This window comes from Galleria mellonella, unplaced genomic scaffold, assembly GCF_026898425.1.
Source record: "Galleria mellonella isolate WM207_F2 unplaced genomic scaffold, CSIRO_AGI_GalMel_v1 utg54, whole genome shotgun sequence".
In the NCBI taxonomy this organism is placed as follows: Eukaryota; Metazoa; Arthropoda; class Insecta; order Lepidoptera; family Pyralidae; genus Galleria; species Galleria mellonella.
In genome coordinates, this window is record NW_026442114.1 from 3,224,162 (window position 1) to 3,250,456 (window position 26,295).

At 36.8% G+C, this 26,295-nt stretch overlaps 1 protein-coding gene across 4 annotated transcripts in view; it reads right to left on the minus strand.

Annotated features, from left to right (window-relative positions):
• Nucleotides 1–6: 6 nt before the first annotated feature.
• The window catches only part of LOC113509831 (intermembrane lipid transfer protein VPS13A-like), a 64,118-nt gene continuing 37,829 nt past the window's right edge, over nucleotides 7–26,295 (minus strand). For 2 of the 4 annotated variants that reach the window (XM_031910848.2, XM_031910847.2), the window contains exons 37-53: nucleotides 25,479–25,613; nucleotides 24,488–24,690; nucleotides 23,053–23,189; nucleotides 21,774–22,067; nucleotides 21,058–21,224; nucleotides 19,694–19,897; nucleotides 18,103–18,375; nucleotides 14,378–14,652; nucleotides 12,473–13,699; nucleotides 12,000–12,192; nucleotides 11,556–11,700; nucleotides 10,762–10,875; nucleotides 8,761–8,784; nucleotides 7,769–7,914; nucleotides 6,403–6,548; nucleotides 5,521–5,644; nucleotides 7–4,459 (exon numbers count right to left, since the gene is read on the minus strand). In XM_031910848.2, coding sequence (XP_031766708.2) covers nucleotides 4,325–4,459; nucleotides 5,521–5,644; nucleotides 6,403–6,548; nucleotides 7,769–7,914; nucleotides 8,761–8,784; nucleotides 10,762–10,875; nucleotides 11,556–11,700; nucleotides 12,000–12,192; nucleotides 12,473–13,699; nucleotides 14,378–14,652; nucleotides 18,103–18,375; nucleotides 19,694–19,897; nucleotides 21,058–21,224; nucleotides 21,774–22,067; nucleotides 23,053–23,189; nucleotides 24,488–24,690; nucleotides 25,479–25,613 — 3,942 coding nt within the window. In that variant the 3' untranslated portion in view covers nucleotides 7–4,324. Of the gene's footprint in view, nucleotides 4,460–5,520; nucleotides 5,645–6,402; nucleotides 6,549–7,768; nucleotides 7,915–8,760; nucleotides 8,785–10,761; nucleotides 10,876–11,555; nucleotides 11,701–11,999; nucleotides 12,193–12,472; nucleotides 13,700–14,377; nucleotides 14,653–18,102; nucleotides 18,376–19,693; nucleotides 19,898–21,057; nucleotides 21,225–21,773; nucleotides 22,068–23,052; nucleotides 23,190–24,487; nucleotides 24,691–25,478; nucleotides 25,614–26,295 lie in introns of those variants that run through there. The other 2 variants (XM_026893260.3, XR_008253282.1) reach the window with 2 other exon arrangements.

A 26,295-nucleotide genomic window follows, 5' to 3' on the forward strand; every position in this document is an offset into this window, starting at 1 on the left:
ATAATATACTTGAATATAACTTTTATTTTCTTTTATAAAACATTCAATTACCTTCAATGATTAACATGCTTCGATGTAGGTAAATATTTAATGTATAATCGACAAGTGTACACCAATTCCAGTGATGGATATTAAATATTGAACATTATTAACATACCTAATTATGTCTTTTTGAATGACAAAAGAATGAAGTGAAAGATGATAGGCGAGTATAAAAGCAGGTTGGTTGGTCTAACCTCATGAATTCACTAAGAATGAATTATAATGGTTTCCATAGGACACCGCGTGGAGGTCGGCTTGACATAGTAGGAATAGTGCTAGCAATGTAACTAATGGCCCCATTACTAGCAATCTTTTTCCCATTCTAATTATGACAATCCCAATCTGAGACAGTACTCTTGGCCTGTTATTTGTTAATCTCACCACGTTTTGGAGTACAGTATATAGGCTATAGAAGAGCAACGAAATGTAAAAAAAAAAAATAAGAATACTGTCCATAAAATAGCATTTTGCGATTATCTAGTAGTGTTTTCCAACCTTCCAACATACGTGACCTATTAACTACTTTTAAATTCGTCACGATGGATGCCCAATTGGCTATCCATCGAGACAAATTCATCAGGAACTCAGGTCAGTTGACTTGACTTCATCCTTATTTGTCATACTCACTGGTGCCCCGCCAAAACATGCACAAATACTGCATGTTTTATCATTCCATTTATGTCACAAAAAAATTGTAAATGAAAAATCACTCCATTCAGCCTGCAAACCCCTCGAAAGTAAATTCATGCGAATACTCAGTTGTAAGCCATCCGAAGGTTTAAAAACACTGACCTAGTAACTTTTGAGGGCGTTCTCATATTGCATTTTGTAATTACACTTTCTAAACTTATATTAGCGACATAAAGCTTGATTAATTTGACTAGAATTGGTCGATATATTTAAAATCATACACATAAATCTATTTTTAAAAAACTATAAAATATCTAAGCATTATGTTTTTTTTTCTTTGCTAATACTAAATTACATAATTATCATGCTTTCTTTTGTTTATTATTTTCATTAATGGCAGGCAGCACGGATTACAAGCGGCCATTTTTTTTAAATAATTTGAATAAAGAACAATACATACTTCATACATTAATAAGTACAGACATTCAAAGTGGCATAGTTCTAAAATGTTTACAAACAATTTTATTCATAGACATATAGTTTCCCTCTCAAATACATAAAGAGCGAGTGGCTGTGCCCACCTCAGAATAATCTGGTGCCCACCCTAGGAAGCGGGCGGAATTTTCTGCTTTGCGCAAGAACATAAACAGGAGCTGAGGGTACATTATGTACCTTTTAAGGGGCTATGCCCCATAAAAATAATCTTAAAGATGCCAAAGCTTGTTTATCACTTTCAAAAGGAGCCAATTAATTCACCTATATCCTTTTTATGGCCTGTACATTACGTGATATTTTCGTTAATTTCAATGATTCTTTTTACGACTAACCGAGTTTACTCCTGTATTTTTTCTCTATTTTTAAAGTAAAATATTAAATTACGTACGTATAAAATTGTTATTCAAAAGTGAATCGCGTTCTTGCCGGCATATAATTCAAGACAATATGCAACAGTAGACCGAGAATAACTGAAAATATTTATTGTCTAAACATAGTCTGAGCTGATATGTACCACAATACTGTGTTATACAAACTGATAGACGGTAGCTCATTTACTAATGCTAACATAGGTTATATACAGGGTTGCCATCCGTCTGGGTTTCCCCGGATGTATCCTAGTTTAGAGGGCATCCGAGGAGCTTTTTGGGCTGCTCTTGACACATACATTGTGCCCGTACGCTGCGATCAAGCGACGAACTGACTCGCTAAATTTACCGACCCCCGGCCCTCCCGTCACACTATTTTTCATTACACTGTTTAAAAAAAACCTGTTGATATGTCCAGGTTGTGGCCTCTAAAATCCGGGGTTTTCACGCGTCTTGTCCTGGTTGTCAAATTTTAGAGATGGCAACCCTACTTATATAGTATTTATAATTTACGAATACATTGAACAAAGTTTTTATTCTGTAAAGATTCGCACTTAATTAGCAACTCGCTTCACCTAAGTGTTCACTTTATCTAAATTTTATACTTTTTTTTATGCAACTTAGAATGGCAAACAAGCTGACGGCCCACCTGGTGGAAAGTGGCAACCGTCGCTTATAGACATGAACAGTACCATAGACATAACAGAGTATACTATTTCGCCCTTGCGCCCTCATGCGTCCAAGGTGTTATGTCTCTGCACTCTGTAATTTTGAATCTGTGAGTTTTGGGAATCATAAGTGAAGTGGCAAAAGTTTTAAAATGTAAAGTGAATACCTAATTTCAGTTCACTTCGACGCCATCTTGACAAAATGGTGCTTCATTTGTTCACATAATACCAAGTGTAAATCATTCGTGGAATTGCTAGTGAAAATTCAGTTTTCGTTTACAGAATAGCTCTACAAGAATCAAGATAGAATCACATCAAATAAAGGTGCATTATACTTAGCGCATGAGAAAATAAAATAAATAGTTAAAAGTCTTAGATTATATAGATAGAGTGTCTCCATACAAACGCTTCGAGAATGACGGGTTTAGTTTTTCATACAATTTTGCGTGATAAATAGTTATTATTCCTTTAGAACTTCTATATTAATTTTTGTGTTATAATTTCGACATCTTTTTAATGCGTAAACGCTTATTTTATTTATTAAATAATACGTCAAGGTACATTTTATGCGTAAGCATATAGAACACTGACAAAAAAAACGAGTCAACTAATTTGACAATTAGCTGACAAAAAGTTGACCCGTTTTTGAGGTTCGATACTCTATCTATATAATCTAAGTTAAAAGTATATGTAATCATGCTTCTGTTCATTGATAAACATAAAGAAAGATGTCTGTTTGAATTGAAACAATTAGAATTTTTTAACTTCTATCTAGATACCCCAATATATGAGCGTAGCCATACAAATGGAGGCAGAAGCGCGCAAATGCATCAACAAACCTAACACATTTTCATATTTAATCCAAATTCACTTCGCGCGGTTATATTTTTTCTTCAATATTAAACATATTTGCAATCGCCATTATCAGGTTTCCTATTTGCTTTGTTTCCTGAACAAAATCCTAGCTACGTCCTCACTCCAATGAATTTAGATATAAAATATTTAAAAGTATATCTGCTAGTGTTAGATAAATAAACACATTATTTGAGTACACGTAAATTAACAACTGAAATTTTACAATCAAATTAATTACATTTTGTTTTTTAATATTAAACACAAGATAAAATACAAAAATATATTTTCGCCATGTGTGTCGCGGAGACCCAAATAGGCTACAGCTCAGTGATAGCTTTGCTTAAAAGCAAATCACTGATTTTCAGCTGCAGCCTGAAGACTAACTAGCTATACTTTATTTTCTATTACTTATCAAGCTTGTTTTTGGTTTTTATTCAACGATAAACTAGTATTCGCCTATAGCTATTTAAAAAATGTTTCAATATCTAGTCTAAACAAATCAATGATACGATTCTTTGATCTGCAATTTTCACTTCGTTGCTGATTATTTGGCTGTGTATAAAGCGTTATGAAGAAATAGACTAAGATACAATAAGATAAGATATATACCTCGTGGAGATATTTGGGTGATCACTTCATGATACCATCCCATACTTTATGGTACGTTATTATTTATAAGTAGATATATTACCCTGGACGGGATAGACAAACGTACACTTACAACTTTCATTTGGCATAATTTGACGTAATATAAACACCGGGCGCCGTAAATCAGTCTCTATTCCCCGATAGTGAACAAACGTCAAACATACATTAATGTAAATATTTCAAAAATTCAGTACTTTGCGCTTTCTTTATCTATCCCGTGAAGAGGATTTGATTAAATATTGACAGCTGTGTAAAATAGTGGTGGGTAATATATCGCAATATCTATATATTGCATCTATATATTGGCCCAGTAACGGATTTATCGGTTATCCAATATGTAATGTAAAAATGAAGAATCGGATTGAAATCAATATCCGATTAATATGGGCGATATCAAAATGGGCGATGATATTTTACTCCGCCGTTGATGTCCAGAGGAATCCAATATATAAATATTGGAGCGATACTGATATTACCCCAGTGTAAAACACAGCATTATTCCTTTACCAAAACAATTTAGTACATTTATCAATAACTTCACTCGAGGTGATGAAACAAGCATTCTCGTAATGCAACAATGAATAATCTAGGCCTTTTTATGTGTAAATTGAGTGTTTACTATTCAGAGCATCGTTTGTCCTCTAATGCTAGGATAAGGGCGCACTCTATCTTGGCCTGCAGCCACGCCAGAACTTCAGGATCGGAGATCTCTATTATCTTCTCGTCCGTTGAGAAGTAGCTCACCATTTCATCCTAAAAAATCAGAAAATCAATATATATATATATATATATATATATATATATATATATATATATATATATATATATATATATATATATATATATAATTAATAAAAGTGATATCTTTTATTTTTTTAACACTTAAAATCATCATAATCATCATCATATCAGCTTTTAACTATTCACTGTTGTATATACCCATCCACGCTATATTTTTTATTTTTTTTTTGATGGGTGAAAATGGTATGGTAACCCCGCCTGCGCTAACGGGATACGCTGGCGGAGCACCAGTGAAGGGTGATAGATGAGAATGAAAACAGGCCAGTTAGCCCATCATGATGAATTCATTAGGAATTAACCATGATAGTTTCCAGGGAGAACCACGAGAAGGTCGACCTGGTTGGGTATATTGCTAGCAATAGGATTCTCGGTCTCCATTACTAACAATCCCTTTCCCCCACCCACACTATACTAATTGCTATAAATATCATTATAAGATATTCACATTTGTCAACCGACTTCAAAATAAAAAAGATTCTCATTTCGGTTGTATTTTTTTATGTTTGTTACCTCATAACTCCGTTAGTTCAAAATCGATTTGGATAATTCTTTTTAATCTGAAAAGATATACTTACAGATTGGTACTATAAAAAAATTAATAAAGTTCAGTACCTTAATTTTTACATCAAAATAACTGACTTTGTTGCTGAAGTTGAAAACGGTTCTTTTTTGTGGGACACAAAGATTTTATCAAAGATGGCAAGGATTTTTTTTATACAACTTAAAATGGCAAACAAGCTGACAGCCCACCTGATAGAAAGTGGTAACCCTATAGATATGAGCAGTACTATGGACATAACAGAGTATACTGTTTCCTCCATGATACCGCCCCTGCGTTGCCATTCCTGAGCACTCAGGTATTATTCCTCTGTACCCTGTAAATTCACGCCATGTCCCACCCTTCAAGCCGAAATACAGCCATGCAAACACAGCTACTTTACGGTTGAATCACGAATAAGACAGAGGTACCTAAGCAATCGACTTTTGTACAAAGTCTCCCTTTGGTACCTTACCTGTTTAATATTCAATATGAGCTTGTCACCGCGTACAAGTGGCACGCCGATCACGTCGTCCAATTTAACCACCCACTCGATGTGCCACGAGCCATTGCCACCAGCTCGCACCATGAATACGTGTCTGTAACATGGATGGGGTAAGTTCACTAAAGGCGTATTTAAGAAGGAGGACAGGGAGGGGAAAATCATCTAGTGTCCATCTAAAGATACGAGTAGATTTTTTAACTATGAGATCTTTTAACTGTGCGAAAAAAGATGTCTGAGAGTATATATTGTATATTTTTAGGTGTCAAGCCCACCCCTCTAACCCCTTGAAAATAATCTTAAATACGACAGTGAACTTTACGCATTGCACCTGAACTGATGACTGGAATAGACTGAGAGAATGGAAGGTGGTATATGCATTCTTAAGACATTATCCGGCTCGAAGGACTAGACAGATGTCAGATTGATGTTGTTTAACGAGAAACAGTTTCGTGTATACTGATGTAACATTTTAGATATTTTTTATGTGAAAATAATAAAACACGTCCGACAATGCGACCAATGAGTAAAAATTTTGAAATCAGTATCTAGCCGTGGCATTTAAATAGAAAGGGCATGCTACGTATATAACAAAGGACAACATAATCGTGAATAAATAGAGGAATATTCGAAATAAAACTGTGTAGTGGTCATCTGATCGTCGTTTTAATAATTTTCTTCTTTGGGGAAAAGACTGAAGAAAGCACGTCTCCCGACTCTCCAGTTGGGAGACGTGCATAAGTTATTGTTATGGTCTACTGTTTAAGAGAAAATTTTAATTTTCGGAACAACATGAAGTGTATCCTATAGCAGCTCTAGCTCTACCCTCGGCAGCTGCCAATCGCCAGTACTCACTGCGTGGAGACGAGCAGCGTGTAGTGCGAGGCGCGCGCGAGGTGCGCGTGCGCCACGTACGCGTCGGTGTCGGCGTAGTGGCCACGCGCCAGCAGCCCCAGCAGCGCCGCGCCCAACGCCGCGTGCAGCGAGTACGGCCGCACGCCCTGCCCGAACACGCTAACATCATATCCGGCTCGAAGGACCAACTCACACAATCAACAGCGCTGTCATATCTAGTATATACTACTTAGTATTCTTTTCATTACCACAACCTAGACAAGTGGACGTATAACAATTTCACCAGAGGGAGACTTTGTACAAAAGTCGATTGCTTGAGTACCTCTGTCCCATTCGTGTTTCAACCGTGAAGCAGTTGTGTTTGCATGGCTGTGTTTCGGTTTGAAGCGATATGGCGTTAATTTACAGGATACAGAGGAATAACACCTGAGTCCTCAGGAATGGCAACGCATGGGGGGTATCATGGGCGAAACAGTATATTCCGTTATGTGCATGGTACTGCTCATATTTATAGGCGACGGTTACCACTTTCCATCAGGTGGGCCGTCAGCTTGTTTGCCATTCCAAGTTGTATAAAAAAAATTCATTTTATTTAATGTTTGTAAAGGAATTATTGGAAGTTTTATTCAGCTACAAAACATAACATATTAATGAGAACTTTATGCATTAAAATAACAATTCCTTGGTAGTAGCTGAAATGGTACCCACGCAATGGCAGCTTAAGCTGCAGCGCTGTTTTTCAGTGGGACCACCACTCGATAGGTAGCACTCGAGAGAGAGGATTAAATCTATTATAAGACACTATTAACTGGACTTTATAGATGATATCAGTATTATATATGAATATAATAATATATTATTTATTGTATAACATATACGACACAACAAGGTATAATGAAGATAAATACATAAAATAATTATATATATTTTTTTATATAAAAATATTAATTTTAGCATAATAAATAAATCAGATTAAACGAAAACTTGACGACTTGCAATTAATACAAGAGGAAGGGCATTAATAATGGCAGTTTAAGAAGGTCATTCCTCAATAGTGGATAATGAAGTCTTACTTTATCCACTATCATTATGTTTATTTGTGTAAATAGATACCGAAGTGTACATACTACAGCAGGGGGGAAAGAGATTGTTAGTAACAGGGATTAGCAATCCTATTACTAGCAATATACCCCATCAGGTCGACCTCCTCGCGGTTCCCCCTGGAAACCATCGTGATTGATTCATTAGTGAATTTGTCACGATGGACTAACTGACCTGCTTCATCGTCACTTACCGTCTTACCACTGGTGACCCGATAGTGCAGGAAGGGTTACCATTATAATGTATTAAAAAGAAAAAAACATACATCGGCAGACGGACAGTGTCTGGGCAGGCGGCTGCGTGCCACAAGACGTCCTCCACTCCGTTCCACGCACGCTTTGAGCGTATTCTCAGCGTTGTGGAGTCCGAGTTGGCGTGAAAGCGACGAGCGAGCCGCATCGCGACACATATCTGTAAAGTGTAAAAATCTATTTATTTTTTATTACTTAATATACAATAATTACTAAAAAAACGTTTGGCACAAAAGGCTGACTTTATGCTATATAAGCATTTTCTCCCAGTTAACCTTTGGAAAAACGGAACTGTTATTATGGGGGGGGGGGGAATACTGAAAATTCCTACTAATACGATTATAATAAAATTTATTGTGAATTACCTAAAATGCATGCAATATAAACGGAGAGGTTTAGATAAATAGGCAGGTCGTATGTGTTATAATTACCCCATATGCGTTGCCATTCCTGAGGACTCAGGTGTTATTCCTCTGTACCCAGTAAATTCACTGCTATATCCCACCCTTCAAACCGAAACACAGCCATATAAATACAACTGCTTTACGGTTGAAACACGAATGCCCATGCAAACGACTTTTATACAAAGTCTCCCTCTGGTAAAATACATAATATATACATGTATTCTTTTACAAATCGTTATAAGACAGTTTTTTTCTTTCGTGCATTCAATTGAATAAAATGGATAACTCAAGAAATAAAATAAATTGAATAAAACTTGAACAACGTAACAGGTCAGGAATTTATTATTTTTATAACAATTTTTAGAAAAATACAAGTGCGTTTTTACGTGTAATTTGGTGGAAAAAGCTCAACTAGTTTCCGAGTCCATCCGGGACTCTTACTGGTGATTATTTATTACATTAAAATGTGTACTTACGAAGCTTAACAATAAAATATAAATTAATGTTAGCTATTTCTCTAAGTGTTGAATATTCTAAGAAAACTTCATATAAGACAAAAAGAAGAGAAAAAGGCAATTTATTGTATCATGCAATATACTCACGGCGAACATTAATACAATCATCTTCTGCGCACACGCACGTCGAGGGCAAACCAGAAACATTGTTAATGAGTACATAAACATGACATGTCATGTATCTAAGTAAAATATGTTTACCACTTCTAACCAAAACTTAATAATTATTTTTATCTGTCTAACTATTCTATCTATTTTAAATCTTTTCTTTATGAATTAGCTCACAAATAGTAGGTACAAATTCTACTATGAAATTCCACCATTTTAATGACGTTAACCTTTGTTGAATTAATGAATTTATGGGTAGGTTTTTATAGTTCAGTAACACGCGAATGATGCATTTTCAGGAAAGTAGACTGTAGTGACCATTTACCATCAGAAATATATATATATCGTCATATCTGCTTTTAACTATCCACTGCTGAACATAAGCTTCCCCCTTGGGGGTTTTGCCAGTAGTTGCTACAATTGACAGGCGGATTGGCAAGCGCAGTTAGTCTTTGAAGATGTTCATTCGCCCTCCCTTAGTCGTCTCTTACGACACCTACACCACATATACATAAAAATTATCAAATTTATACTTTTCTTAAATGGAAAAAGATTAATTTTAGCTAAAAATAGTAAACATAATGAGGTTAAAATGTTTTAGATTGACACATACAATGAAACTATTTTTAGTTAAAGTCAAATATAAAAAGAAGACATGCCGAGAACACTATCATTTAATTATGAAGAATCTATTAAAGATAATAATAAGAATAAAGTTGGAAAATAACATTTATCGAGCATTCAGTATCATCCATAAACATGTGCTGAGATAATACTCACCAATATTTATTATATACATATATAAATTTTATAATATAATTGAATTTTTTATTAGTTAAAAACAAGCAGACTAACATTTTGTTATATATATATATATATATATATATATATATTTATAACATGGCGCTTGGTCACGGGACTCACTCGAAAGATGCGCGCGCAGGTCGCGCAGGCGCTTTGTTGTTGTTTTTTTGCGCGTTTTTTTAACTAATAAAAAATTCAATTATATTATAAAGTTGATATATGTATATAATAAACTTTGGTGAGTATTGTCTCACCAGAAACATAACCAGCAATCAATACCTACCTACAAATATAAAATAATGCATAGAAAAAACATACATTTACTCAAAAAACTTTTCAACCTGCTAAAACCTACGTTATTTCATTCCATTCATTTTACGAGCAAACATCAAGCATTGAATATTGTAATAATAGTATGTCTTGCGTGCAACAAACGCAAGAAATTTTATAAATAAAATCCAAACTAAAGCATGTTGGGGGGAGAGGGATTGTTAGCAATGGAGTTTGACAGCCCCATTGCTAGCAATATGCCCTATTAGGTCGACCTCCACGTGGTTCCCCTGGAAACCATCGTGAACAATTCTTGTTGAATTCGTCACGATGCCTAACTGACCTACTCCATCCTCACCTATCTTCCTTCACTGGTGCCCCGCCGGTGTATACCGATAGCGCGGATGAGGTTACCATTCCATTACCAGCCATTATAAAAAAAAAAAAAACTAAAACATGTTGTACATATATGTACGGATGAGTAATATCTGATACCTATATATTGAGTTCTTCTAGACATTGATGACCACCTATTACAATATCGACAATACCAGTCCGATATCTACCTATATATTCATAAAGAGCGGCTTCTTCTTTTAGACGTTATATATTGGTTAACCGATATCTAATATATATGTTATTGGTTCAATATATGTATAGATATTGTAACTATAATATATAGATATTTCTATATAATACCCGCCCTTATGTATATGTAATATATTTAATATTAAATATTTTTAAAACCAAAGAAGAATACGTTATTATAATTTATCATAGCTCAGGTCATGTTGCTGATGCTGCATTTACTTCACCTCGATGTTTGCTCGAGCACTCAACAACTACAACACATAATACAGATCCAATCAGGTATAAAGAAAGCAGGCAAGACGTTAAGGTACTTACCGAAACTGGGCCGTGCTATGAGACCGGTGAGTGCTAGCGCCACACTGGTCGGGTTCCCGCGGTCTGCCTCCACCACTGGCTCAGGTAGGTCGTTCTTTATCGATTCATCTTCACCTATGAAGCGAAAAACAAATAAAAATTAATTTTAATAACATTGAAAATACTAGAATTAATATAATAATTGGAAATAGTAATAATAAATACCCGTGTGGTCTTAGCATAGTCACCCCTTTCTTTCCCGTGGGTGTGATAAGAGGCGACTAAGAGAATGGTCGCGGGATAGACAGCAGCCCCAGCGCAAAATATGTCGAAAGCCTAACTGCGGTTGCCAATCCACCTACCAAGCATTGCAACTATTTGCAAGACCCCGCCCCCCTCAAGGGGGAGGCTTGATCAGTAGTGGATAGTTAAATCGACTATTAAGTTCGTTTGCTCTCTTTCAAATAAAAAACAAAAGAAAAATTCGCTCTACCTGATGGTAAGCGGTCACCTGCACTTTATGAACACTTGCAACATTTGAGTATCACTCGCTTGTACCAATCCTAGTGTCATGAAGATCTTGAGTCACAGTTCCTAGTAGTTTCACTACCTTGCCAGTCAAATCTGAAGGTATATTTTCCCTCGCGTTCTCTTGCAATGGACTTTGTGCAAAGTCTATAACTGGTAAAAAAGATCGTTAAATCCCTTTTTTAACTTAGTCTTTAGGTGACGGTTACCACTTTCCATCAGGTGGGCCATCAGCCTGTTTGCCATTCTAAGTTGAATAAAGAAAGCTTTATCTTTTATACATTTACCTGGGCGACGCCTGATCTTAGTCCGAGGCACGTCGTCGAACACGGCGCTCGCCGTGTCAGAGCTAGCTCGCTGGCCTAGCAGCGCTGCAGCGCTGTACGCCAGCTTACTTGCTACATCCAGCACCCGACGACCCATTATCGTACCCTAAGATTTATACATGACAGAGTACTCTTACAACTGTAAAACCCTCATGGTAACTCACGCATTATATTTATCATATGATCTTAAGAATGTATGCCTTCCTATGCCTATGTATATTATTTATTTGGCCCATAAACTAACTGTAGTTGGTAAATTATTCATAACTTGGTTTTAAAAATAACTAACGTGTTTTATTCTAGTACTTGCAATAACATTTTATAAACATCTCTATCTCTCTCTCTCTCTCTCTCTCTCTCTCTCTCTTCTCTACAATAATAACTATATACATTTTTATTTCATACCAAACATGGCTCGTAATAATTCTTTAATGCCTTGGCGAAGTCACCCAGTTGACTATAAGGGTTTCCGAGGATGTTGAGGCCCAGAACGAGTACGTAGAACTGCTGCACTAACTGCATCCAATAGTGGCGAGACGCGTTGTCCAATAGCGCCGATATTGTTATGGGAGCATTTCGGACTTCCATGTAACTCATCCTGGAAAATTAACACATAATGCCAAACCATAGTCGGGAAGTGTTTTTGCAATACCGACATATATGTCCACTGCGAAACAGCTTGCTTGCAAACTATTTCTCAGCTTGAGAGATAGCTTAATTTTTTTATACCTAAAATATGGACAACACACGAGAGATGTTTCGGGTATTGCATACATGTATTTATCGTCAGCACACTGGATATTTAATTGCATCCTCCTAATTCTTATAATACTCTTAAAAAAATAATAAATATTTGTGCAAGATATATGATTTCGTACCTTATTTCCACGTCCTTCATATCACACAGGGAAGAACCCCAAGAATTGAACAAATACTCTAGAAGATCGCTGTTGAATAATTTAGGCCGATTTTCTTTCTTGTTGCCGAAGCGAGCCCTACTTGGACTGTTCGTGTTCTCAGCCAAGTAGCCCCTTGACGACAAACTCAGCACCAATTTTATGGGAGACAAGTGGACATATTCAAATATAACATTTCTTTGTACATTCGTCTGACTCTTCAACGCAATGATCGGTAAAGGCATATGAACTAATGCGAGGTCAGCACGCAGCCGCACTGCGGGCTTTTCTTCAATCTTCCAATGATTTAAAATATCAAAAACATGGTTTACAAACCCTCTATCCAAATTTATACAATAATCTCGTACGAGTACTTTTAAATACTTATAAATGTCCTGGTTAAGAGTTGGCCTGTGTTGTTTGAGGGAAACAATCTCTATACAGGATTTCAAGTCTCTGCTCGTTCTCAATTCAGCGGGCAAAGGCGCAGGGTATAGTACACTGGGAAACACAGCGTCATTCAACTGGTTGTCTATTTGAAGCCTTTGTACCTTCAAATGGCAATATGTATAAGTGTCTGACTTGCGGAATTGCAACCATATACCTGGATTATACGTTCGTCGCAGTTCGGAAAAGAATGGTTTAGTCATTTGCATTTTTTCCAAGTCTATATGAATGTATTCTTTCAATTGGCATTTTTTCTGTTCTGTCTGATATTTGTCCTCTATCCACGCTGTTAGATCAGGCGACAGCTGTTTCCATTTGCAGCTAACGTGTACTTCCCATCTCGGTAATGAATCGGTTACGCTCACATATGCCAATTCTTTAACGCCAGTGTTTGTTTGTACGCAAACTGACAGGCTGACCCCAGCCAAGGACATGTAGACCTCATAGTTACTCCTTTCTGAATTTATTCTCATTCTGTACTGATATGCTATCCTTTCATCTTGAGCCAATGCGAAAACTCTTTGATATCCATCCATATAAGATATCCAGTATACTATAACTTTATCTTTCCTCATTTTCTTCGTTTTAGAGTGAGTTTCTGGCATATCTGAACTGTCTGAGTCATCGCTGCTGGAGGAACAAGGTTCAGGGGACTTTGGAGTCAGTCTTTTGAGGGTTGATGACAATTTGGATGTGACGCTACTCGTCGCAACCAGAGTTGAATGTTTCACAGAGTGGAAACTGACTTTTTCTTCTCCGAAACTAAAACAATATATCAGTGTAAAAATTATAATATTCTACTTTGTTTCAACCGATTTAAAAAAGGAGGAACCCTCAATTCTGTTGTATTTTTTTAATATTTATTACTTTAGAACTCCGATAATTATAAACCGATTTGGAAAACCCTTTCTTTTTTTTTGAAAGGGCATACTTTTAGACTGCATCCATAACTTTTGAAATATAATCAAAATCTGTTCGGCTGTTTGATTTTCAAATCACAACAACTGGTTTTGTCACAATTAAAGTCGATCTTTTCTGTGGAACAAAATCTACATGCCTTAATTAATTTTTTTTTATACATTCCTGAGGACTCAGATGTTATTCCACTGTAACCAGTAAATTCACGCCATAGCCCACCTTTCAAACCGAAACACAACCACGCAAACACAGCTGCTTCACTGTAGAAACACGAATGGGACAGAGAAACCCAAGCAATCGACTTTTGTACAAAGTCTCCCTCTGGTAAATATTCAGAATCTCTCATGAAACACAGAAATAGTAACTTTAGGTATTTGTACTTAATAAAAACTGTAACTTGGAGATATTATTTTTTTTTTATTATTATTATCATTATTACTTACGATATAATTTCAAAATCTATCCAATAATGTAGTATAATCCAATAAATATGTACTTTAGTGTTTATTCTCATAAACTTACCCATCCTGATTGAAATCAGCAACAAATCCCTTTCCCTTATTATTGTAAATATTCCAAATAAGTTTCCTCTCTTTAGCTGGATCGTCCCATGTGTAGAGCATCGACTGGTACGGGCTCAGCAGTGCCACCTGACCGGACTCTTCCTGGTGCAACTTCAGGAATAGGTCATCACACAAATTGTCAATGCGCACTGGTGCATCCCCACACGAGTACGGCTTGAAAGTAATAATAAAGGGACGATCCGTTCCTCCGGTCACTTCGACGCAGATGGCCGACTAAAAATTAAAAAGAAGATATAACTACAATGCCGTTTATGTAAGATGAAGCTCATAGGTTACCACTGCATAAGTACCGTAAATTAATTACGACGCCTTCTGTAGTATTGTAAAAGACTGTTCGAAATTGCTGCATTTTTATAACTACTATATATAGGGAATCAACCGTGTAGGTTCCGGCAGAGAATAGGTCCCCCTTCCATTCCCATGGGTGTCGTAAGACTAAGGGAACTATGGTCGAGAGATGAGCAGCAGTGTCACTCTTAAAACATCACCAAAAGCCAAACTGCGGTTGCCAACTTTCCTGCCAAGCATGGCCAATACTGGCAAACCCCCTCTTATGGCAGAGGCTCTTTTTAGTAGCGGTCAATCAGTTAACGGTTGATATATGGTTATTAAACTGAATTAATTACTTATTATTTTCAGATTTATAATTACACTTTATAACACCAGTAACAAAACTAAAGAATACTTAATTTAATATTAAAAGATATCTTTTACTATCATGTTGATGCTAGAGATAGTTAGCACATAAACCGGTCAGGTAACACAAATAGTACAATGAAACCTATAGAAATAGAAATAAAAGAAATATTATTTGACAAAAACACAAAGTTACAATGACAAAATACAATAGGCCCCACACTAGGCGAACCTGTATGAGTATCGTGGGCACTCGACAAAGATTAACAATTCACAATCTGTTACAATGAAAAGTACATAGGGGGCGGATATTAATATAAAAAAAAAGGAATACAAAATTGACATAATGATCATGACTTTCAGTCAGGCAATCTCAAATTTTTTTTTAATGTTAGTAAAATCGATAAATACAAGCAATGAAAAGACTTTACTAAATATATGTGCCATAAGAGAAGCAACGAGTTGTTTATTGAGATATTAGAATTATGCAGAAAGGTAAAAATGAATGCGAATATATTCATGAGCTAAGAAAAAGTAAACCACTAATAATTAATTAATTATTATTGTAAGAAATTATTCATAGATATGAATTTATGAATAATTTCTTCACACAAACTGAACTAGGTCAAAGATATTGACTTATAAAAATGAATACAAGCGCCTAAAGTTAACAAAGTTTACATTACATAAATAGTTGACGTAATCCATGTCGCGCGGCACCCGGCACCACAACACTAACTCAATTAACACCACTTTCCTTACAACTGTTATAAGACTAGAGTAACAATTTCACTTCCTCTCAGTTTCATAAAGTCCACGCATTGAATGATATATAGAGACAATGGCATTTAAAATACTTTTAACGACTTTAGTGTTGTGTACAGTGATAGTAATAATAAAGAGTGATTGTGACCACCATAGGGGGATGTCAGATTATGTCAGGGTTAAACGAGCAAAGTACTACTCAAGTCCACCTCCAAGGTTTTATAGACGGCCACCATTCACCTACCAAAGAGGCGTAATTTCATATACACCACCACCAGGCTACATGGAAGTTGAAGAGGTTCCTTCTAACTATAGACCAATGAAGGTTAATCAAAGACCTAATAGTGAAGGTTTAGGTGATGAAGACGTTAATAATATAATTAAATACCTGTCGAAGCAGGATTTGGATAAGATCATTGAATTTGCTGGTGAAAAAGATAAAAACAAAAATACAGATTATGTAAAAAATAAAATTGAATATTACAATGAATTACGAGAGGATAATAAACCTTATAAAAGTGGACAAGAAGATTCAAACCCAAAATTTTCTCTAAACGGTCCGTACGTAAGTAATAATAATAATAAGGGATACGATAATGAATTTAGCAATCTGTATACGAAAGAAATACAGCCAAAAATTGTTAACACAAATACTTTTATGAACAACATAGATTTTTCTACACATGTAGACACAGAAGAATCCATACAAAACAGTCAAATAACTGTTTTGAATGCACAAGTTAGTAAAGAAACAAATCAAATACCCGATTTTAATAATGGTATTCTATACACGGATAGTAAATCAATGCAGGAAGAACGTTTACCAAAACCGGTAAATCTTAGAGAAGAAGCAGATTTCGACGCATCTTTTACACATAATGTACCAACAATTGTCAAGGCCGAATCTAGTTCGTACAAAATTGAGAACTTTGGAGATTTACCGTTGATGGATTATAATTCAAAACTGCATACAGTTAGTTCGTACCATGTCCCACATTACACTGTAAGTATTTAATTAAAAATATTGTTATGTACCTAATTAGCATATTTTGTATTTATGCTATTATATTCGACGTAAAAATAAAAATGGAACAAGTATTTTAGAATGAGGACAATCAAAATTGTAGTCGTAAAGAAATTTTTTTTTTCGAAAACTAGCGAAAAATATTTATTTAATTATTTTTTATTAATCAATGTACAAATTAACGTATAATATTATATAGATGATTACCACTTTCCATCAGGTGAGCCGTCAGCTTGTTAGCCATTCTAAGTTGCATAAAAAATATGGAAAAAAGTTTGTAGTGTATTTAAAATATACTTGTGTCACGCCTGTCCCCATTTGTTTAGATGAATGAATGAATGAAACTATGTAGTAGGTATTAAATATCCTGCAAAATTGTAAACTAACAATTTTATTTCAGGTAACAACACCAAAAAGAAGTTCATCATCACCGTCATTATCGTCGTATGCTACAGCATCGAAAGTTCCCGAATTAGAGCCAGCGCCACCTCAGTCCGCCGCGAAGGAGCAAAGCGATGCTCATCTCAAAGCTGTTAAGATATGGACTCACAGGTCAAAAGGCACAGCCTATACGCTACACAACGATGGAACTCTATCGTTGGAAAGGCCTGCACGACCCAAACCCTACGGATATCCGTAGTAAAGTATTGTTTAAAAAAGAATAGGACAAATTAGCTCAATTTAGCTATTAAGTATTTGTAAGTAGATAATTTTAAGCTTATGTATTTATTAGAAAAACGCTTAATTTTTTTTTGTTTATTAAAATTATCTTTCCATAACCTTAAATAGAAAGACATAATTTACATGTAATCATACATTCCTTTCCCATAATTCTTACCAAAAACCCTTTTAGAATGTGTACGTTTTTGATAAGCGGATAATTGTACAGTACCAGTTCAGTTCCATAGTCAAGACGTGATTGATTTTTATGCCATCTTTCTTTTCATTTAAGAGTTTCCTCTTGTCGGTGCAACTAATTCATGCATCTTCCTCCAGCCAGCTCTATCCCAGGCCATATCCTTTATCTTCCTATACGACATGATGCCTAGTGTTTCCTTTATTTGTCCCATGCAGTTCCATGTAGTCTTCCTCTTCCACTTTCTCTTTTGCTTTCTATTATTTATTTATATTATTATTATAATTTATACCCAGAGGGGTCAAAAAAACGTGTCGGCTCACCTTATTCCTATCTAAATACTATTGTTATTTTTAAATATTATAGCATCCATTCTACTCACCCCTTTATCCATCCTCAATACGGTGAAATGGTTCTTCGTAATCGGAAAGTGTTGTGATACCACAGTGGAGTCCCTGTACTTGCAATGCATTGACATGGAGTCAGTTTGTGGCCAGAACGGCGTACACTGCTGCGGCGCTAAGTCGAACCAGAGATCTGCCGCTTCGTTCTCCTCCATGAATCGCAAATGTCGTTTGGTGTCGTTGTACACCAGGAAGTATGGTAGGAGTGTTACTATTTTTGTCAATTGAGGACAAAGTTCTGATAGAGTCACCTGGAAGTAAGAGAATTTTTATTTCAACTATTTATTTCAAATCCAATGGCCTTAATATGTATGGGCCAAAAACAAAAGACTAATATGTTGAGCCTACAAATTTAAAAGTATTAAATTGAAGTTAAGTTTATATCGTTTATAGATTATATATTTTGGTTCTGTTTTAAAAAAGTATTTGGATGATCAAGATAAGTAAGGAAACTGAAAACTGATTACAGACTACATTTTACAATGCTTGACTGTGATGCTAAAAGTGGTAAGCATCGTCTCAGTCAGACATGGATTGATGCGGTTTGGGATCCCAAAACTAAATCAATAAACCTCTAAATTTTACTTCATGTTTTGGAGGGGATCATGTAGGAGTAAGGAATGCTTTCTAGCACACTCGACTAGTACTATACTATCAATATTCTTGCACCTTGGCATTATCAGTTGATTTTTTTAATGGACTTTTTTTATACCACTGAGGTGGCAAACAAGCATACGGCCCACCTGATGGTAAGTGGTTACCGTAGCCTATGAACACCTGCAATACCAGAGGTATTAAGCGTGCGTTGCCGACCTTAAAGAAACCTCTTTACCCCCTAATGGTAATGGCGTCGAAATACTCGGAGCTAAATACCATGTCGTCTGCTAAGTCATTTGTCTATCTCATTGGTGTTTCCACCGCAAAGTTGTGCTCACATGGCTGTGTTTTGGCACGAAAACGTAGCAGTACAGTCCTCATGAATGGGAACACGTGATGTATGATGGGTTGTTGATATCTATAGGTAATGGTTAGTACATCTGGCGAGTTTTTTTTTAATGGGTGATAATGAAATGGTAACTTCGTCTGCGCTATCAGTGTACGCTGACAGGGCACCAGTGCGGGGTGATAAGTAACGATGAAAGCAGACCCGTTAGCCAATCGTGACAAATTCCACTAGAATTAATTACAATAGTTTTAAGGGAAACCCTCATGGAGGTCGACCTGATAGGGTGTTTTTTCTAATTGGGTGATAATGGATTAGTAACCCAACCCGCGCTATCGGTATACACCGGCGGGGCACCAGTGAATATGATACGTGAGGATGAAGCAGGTCAGCCTATCGTGACGAATTCAACAAGAATTGTTAACGATGGTTTCCAGATTGTTAGCAGTTCATTCCTGATGAATTCATCATGATGGGCCAACTGGCCTGTTTTCATTCTCATCTATCACCCTGCACTGGTGCTCCGGCAGCGTATCCCGTTAGCGCAGGCGGGGCAACCATTCCATTATCAGCCGTCGTTCCCTCCCCTGGTGGGGTGTTGCTAGTTAGTAAGCGGGGAGGCTGACGTTGAGCAGCAGGCGGTAGGTGGTGCGGCGCTCGGCGTGCGCGCAGACGACGAGGCCGGGCGCGGCGGCGGCGAGCGGCGCGGCGCGCGACCAGCCCGACTGGTGCGCGCGCAGCCGCACGCGCTCGCCGCGCCGCCGCGCGCGCGCCGCGCTCCACAGCAGCGGCTCCTCCGACACCGCGTGCCACGCCTCCGACTGCCGGCCCTGCGCCACACAAGCCCCTCCGCTCACACTACTCACACAACCGATGTCCAACCTCTATTCCACTTGGGCTTCTACTGTCCATGGCTGTTTCGGTTTAAAAGCTATATTCAAAATCATCATCATTACAGCCCATCTATCTATTATTCAAAATTGGACAAAGGCATCTTCCTTTACTACACCACAAAACACGATCCTGCGCTATTTGCATCCAGTAATTCCCTGCGACTCTCTTAAAATCGTCACACCGTCTCACTACCCCTCAATGCCTTTACATTCTTCCCGAAAGAAAAGAGAAGAGATAGATTGGACAGTGAAATTATAAGATATTAATGATAGAAATTAACGGCACAACTAGCGATAGGTCCAATGAAATAATTTAATACGATATATGTACATCTAAAAGAAAAAAACAGTTTTGGCAGTCAACACTCAGTTCCAGTAGTTGTTTGCCAGTAGTTGCCACGCTTGGTAGAGGGGTTGGTCCGTCATTAGGCCTTGATGATGTTTTAAGAGGGACGCTATTACTTATCCCTCGATTATTAAGTTCCCTTAATCCCCTCTTAGGACACCCTCAGGCATGGAAGGGGTAGCTCATTCTATATTCAAATAGAGATTAAAATCTCGTTGCTAGATACACAACCCCTCTTGGATACCATCATGTAATTTTCTCGGTAAATCCGTTACAATAACAACTGTAAGTCAGTTGTTCATTCTCACCTATCATTAGCAGCCTGTAAGTAAATAAGTAGCGCATAAGCAGCGTATAACATTTCATTATTTACAGATTCTATTCAAGTTACTGTTTTAGAAACAGACTTAACTGCTTATAGCATACAAAACAAACACACTTATATTCAATGAATTATAAAGACCAAACATCAAACGCTGTTAGTACAATTAAAAATTTTAAAAATCTAATCACATATAAAATCTCAAAACAAAGCTAATTTATGTAAAAGGACCACAAATTCTAACTATTTCTAAAGGTCTAACAATCAAAACTTGAGGTAGGTACAGCTAAAAATATCAAAATTCACATGTACGACTACAACAGTTTTGATTTAAATTAGATAATATAAAAAAAAAAAACCTTCGTAATTCTAATAAGGACCGAGAATCAAACCTTGGGGTACAACTATTAAAATATCAAAATATAGAACCTTAAGCTGCAGCGGCAGGCCCGTCTTGTTGATGACCCAATGCTGCGCGTGCACATACAACTGCCAGCACTCGTTGCGTTCCACGCGTACGCACACCAATACCTGCTTTCCATTCTTACCGTCCGCCTCGAACTCGCTACTCATACTTATGATCTTCTCCGTTAAATCTGAAATATTACTAAAGCAATTAGCATTTAAAGACGTTTAATTTTCGTCATGATTATAAATAAAGATGAAAAATGATTAAATCAATCTCTTCATTTATATCGACAATAATTATAACATAGCATAAGTTAAGTGAAACCTTTTCCTTAAATCAGAATTCATAATTTTGATTCGACGGATCAATAATTACAGGTACAGTTACTGATCCTTCGAGCCGGAGTTTCTATTATGCAACCTATCTATCTATCTATCTATCCATTTAAGAGCTGCGCTCTTGTCGGTGGAGCTCTTGCCACTCACTACGATTTTCAGCGAGTCTCTTCACCTCTTGATACGACACGACACCAACTCCTTCCTTGATTTGCCTGATGTAACTATGTCTCGGTCTCCCTCTCCCCCTTCTTCCTTCTATCTTACCTTCTATTATAATGTTCGTAAGTTCGTCGTGTCGTATCAAGTGTCCTAACATTTTTCCCCTTCTGTCCTCAATAGTATTATGCAACACATTTGCTAAAATATTAAAACAATTAATAATGTTGTGATCGACTCACCTTGCGAGAGCGTGAAGCTGCCGGTCCATGGTAACCCCATATAATGCATTTCGAGTGTGAGACGGTGCGGCCGCGTAAGGTCCAGCGCATGCGTGTGCGCGCGTTCACCTGCTTCCACCCGCGCGTGCCACCTGCCCGGCACTGTCGCCCCCGCGTCCACCGCACCACCCGCAGTTACTGTGGGCCCACTGCTGAGCTGCAGCGCGTGGGGCAGCCGGTTGTATATTGCGAGGGGCGGTACAATGCGGATTAAGTAGTTCGGAATGTTTCGGCTTACTTTGTGTGATTGACAACCTGAATAAATAAAAATATTATGGAGCATCTTGTAATATAAATATTATACATAAAATAAAAAAAAATCAATTGATATACTACTGTGAAAAAATCATCAGAATTACTTTAATCTACGCTTGTCATGTAATTCTGTCATTAAGTACGTGTTTTTGGTTTAAACTAATATACGTTAGCAGTCAAATAATAGAATATGTAATGATAACCTATGAGAAGTAACGTGGACGTCACAGTATATAATATCCATAAATCTGTTCAATTGTAGTACAGTTACCGCGCAGGTTACCATTTTGCAACGGCAATGTCTTTTTTTTTACAACACAGGGGGCAAACGAGCTTGCGGCTCACCTGATGGTAAGTGACTACCGCCGCCCATGATCACCCACAACACCAGCGGCATTGCAGGTGTACTGCCGGCCTTTTAAAAAGGAATATACTCTTTTCTTGTCGTATCGGTTCGGAAATACTGCTGCTGGAAGTTGATTCTAAAAAATGGTTCTGCGTGGAAGAAAGTGCCTTGAAAAACGCACGGTGGAAGACCGCCACTCGTCCAGATGATGGGGATGAAACTTTAGTTTGTGGCGGTTGTACGGTGGTGAAAATCAGCAGCAGGTATCAGTCCGAACAATTCTTCAGAACACTCCCCATGATAAATTCGGTAGAAGATGCACAGAGATGCAACATCTCTGCGCAGTTTCAGTGGGTCAAGTCGGACAGTAAGGCGTTGACTATCAAAAATTCGAGCTGCCCGACTTTGAATGCGGTCTAACGGAAGGTTTTGGTACTGTGACGCTCCTGCCCATAGGTGAGAACAGTATTTCATATGCGGCCTGAATTGAGCTTTATATATGTCGTCAACTACTTGCCATTTCAAATAGCAAGAAGGCTATATTTTTATTTTAACTATGAAAAACATAAAAGCAATGTGTTCGACATGCTAATAACATTTCCACAATTAATATTAACTAAAATGCTCGTAGTCTCGTACCTTCGACGGTTATTATCCTCATAGCAAATATCCTGTCATCGCCGCCATCTTTAGCCGGGCAGATGACGTCACGAGCGGTGCCTAAATCATTTGCCAACTCCATCCACCAAATACCCTGAGTGGCAGTCTGGTAACTCCTGTTGAATTAATATATGAAAATAGGAAATATTAATCTTTTTTTTACGTCCTAACTTACTATTAAAAAAATTTAATAGTAAATTTTATTTGTTATAGTCCTAGTTATATCTGGAAGTGGAAAATTGAAATGTCTCAATCTAGATCCATAGAATGGCGGGGTACAAACGAAGAGTGATGGATAAGGATGAAAGCAAGTCAATTAGCTCATGCATCGTGACGATGCATCAGGAATTTTCTAAGATATTTCTCGGGAGGGGTCAATCGGAAATCATAGGTTATTAGAGATGATACTAGTAGGTCGCATATCTTATAAGCACCCTAGTTGTTCAGTGTACAGTTTTTTCTAACATATGGTCCCCAGTTTAGACATTCTAGAGTAGATGTCTAAAGGGATTTCCAAACTAATATACCAAAACCTTAAATTACATAGGTAGAGCATCGTGTCAAAAATGTGTCAACATTTAGTCAGCTAATTTGACATTTGAATGACTTAATTTGACACATATTTCTTTTAAATCAAAATAGGCGCCATTTTTTCAGTGTTATAAAAGTAAAGAGTTGAAAATTTTTCATTAGACCAATCAATTTTTTTAATTTAAATTTAGAACTATTTCTTCCGATATTTTACAAATAAACACATGTTTATATTGATTACAATTAATATACATATATTGATTAAAATGGCGGCCATTTTTAGTTATTTAAAAATCAAATCAAAAAATATTTTAAGACTATACATGAATATAAATGAAATTGTGCACTGTTTATACCGTTCTTTCAAATATACATGTAATTTTGAGGCGTTTTTATTTTTGAATTTAACATTCCAATATAGATTTCTCCCATATACCTACTGAGTAGTAAATGTACATTATGGCAACCCTACACACACATGATTAAAAAAATATTGACGTGTTTTTGATAAAGTATTTATATAAAAACACTATCCAGGGGGAGACTTTGTACAAAAGTCGATTGCTTGGGTACCTCTGTGCCATTCGTGTTTCAACCGTAAAGTAGCTGTGTTTGCATGGCTGTGTTTCGGTTTGAAGGGCGGGATATGGCGTGAATTTATTGGGTACGGAAGAATAACACCCGAGTCCTCAGGAATGGCAACGCATTGGGGGTATCGTGGGCGAAACAGTACACTCTGTTATGTCTATGGTACTGCTCATGCCTATACGCGACGGTTACCACTTTCCATCAGGTGGGCCGTCAGCTTGTTTGCCATTCTAAGTTGTATAAAAAAAAATATCTATCAAATCTAAGATCAAAATGTACAAAGCAGGTAACTCACTCAAAGTTCGAAGGTAGCAGGAACAGTTTGCAATGATACGCTATGTACAGTGGTACGTTGTAGGTGTCCTGCGGCGCTATGACGGCCAGTCGCAGCTTGTCATCGAACGGATTCGTCACTGCGCCAATCAAGTCGGCGCCGACGGCTTGCAGGTCAGTCTTCTTGTAGAACAGCTCCAGAGCGTACGACGTCTCGTTGCGAAGCTGAATATATTTAATTTATAATTTGTCCTCCGCGAGGCAATAAAGCGTGAAGAGTAAAATTGAAGTTAGGTAAGGACAGGCACAAATTGGATTATCAAATTCATTCAGTGATTGCCTAATATATATCGATGACATTTGGAGTTGACAATATAAACTATTTATTTATCTATTTATTTCCTTGTTTTCAAGATTCAAGATTATTATTCATTTTTAAAAGCACTTTCCCGACATTAAGTGAAATCAAAAGTTCCAACGAATTGTTTTTAATATATAATAAATTGGGGGAAGGGACTGTTAGTAATGGGGAGGTTACACCCTATTGCTATCAATATACCCTATCAGGTCGACCTCCACGCGGTTTCCCCTGGAAATCATCGTGACTAATTTATCGTTAAATTCGTCACGATGGGCTAACTGATCTGCTTTATCGTCCTCACCTATCATCCTTCACTGGTGCTTCGTCAACGTATACCGTTAGCGCAGGCGGAGTTACCATGCCACTATCATTCATTATATATATATATATATATATATATGTGAATATATATATATATATATATATATATATATATATATATATATATATATATATATATATTCATATACAATAGGCAAGACGTTTTTGCATAATTTAAGATTGAATTTACAAAAAACCGACTTCAATTGTGGCAAAATTAGAATCCATTCAGAATTTACCAAGTAATATATAGTGTAATTTATATAAATAAAAATTACCACTGGACTGAAAACCTCCAGTGTTTTAAAGTCGCTTGAAAAGAGCATGTTACCTGTAGCGGCGAACGAACGACAATCTTCTTATTGTTGTACTTTGATGTTCTCTCCACGACGATGTAGTAACGCGTGGAGTTCTTGCTCGGATGCAGCACGTGCAGCTTGGAGACATTGCGTTGTGGACACAATATCTGTCAAGAGAATACATAGTATATCAAATATATACCAAAGGTATAGGTTTGTACAAAAGCCGATTGCTTTGGTACCTCTGTCCCATTCGTGTTTCAACCGTGAAGCAGTTGTGTTTGCATGGCTGTGTTTCGGTTCGAAAGGTGGGATATGACGTGAATTTTGCTGGGTACAGAGGAATAACACCCGAGTCCTCAGGAATGGTAACGCATGGGGGGTATCATGGGCGAAACAGTATGCTCTGTTATGTCCATGGTACTGCTCATGTTTATAGGCGATGGTTACCACTTTCCATCAGGTGGGCCGTCAGCTATAGCCATCTTATATATATATGGCCATCTTCCTATATATATATATATATATATATATATATATATATATATATATATAGGAAGATGGCCATAGCTAAGCCCTGTTTCCTTTGACTCAGACATGGTTAACAAAAACTAATCTAACGTGGGCGTGTACTAATAATAATTAATAATAAGAGCAATTACAAAATCACACTTTATTTTTAAACTACAATCATTTTCGTTAATGTAGAAAATTAAAACTAATAAAATTATATCGAATTAAATAGAACTCAAAAATTCAATGGAATTCAAGATCCCTTATACACAAAACAACATGCAATCCCATAGAGTTCGTCCCTCCGATTACTTTCCTATTATTATTTTTTTATAT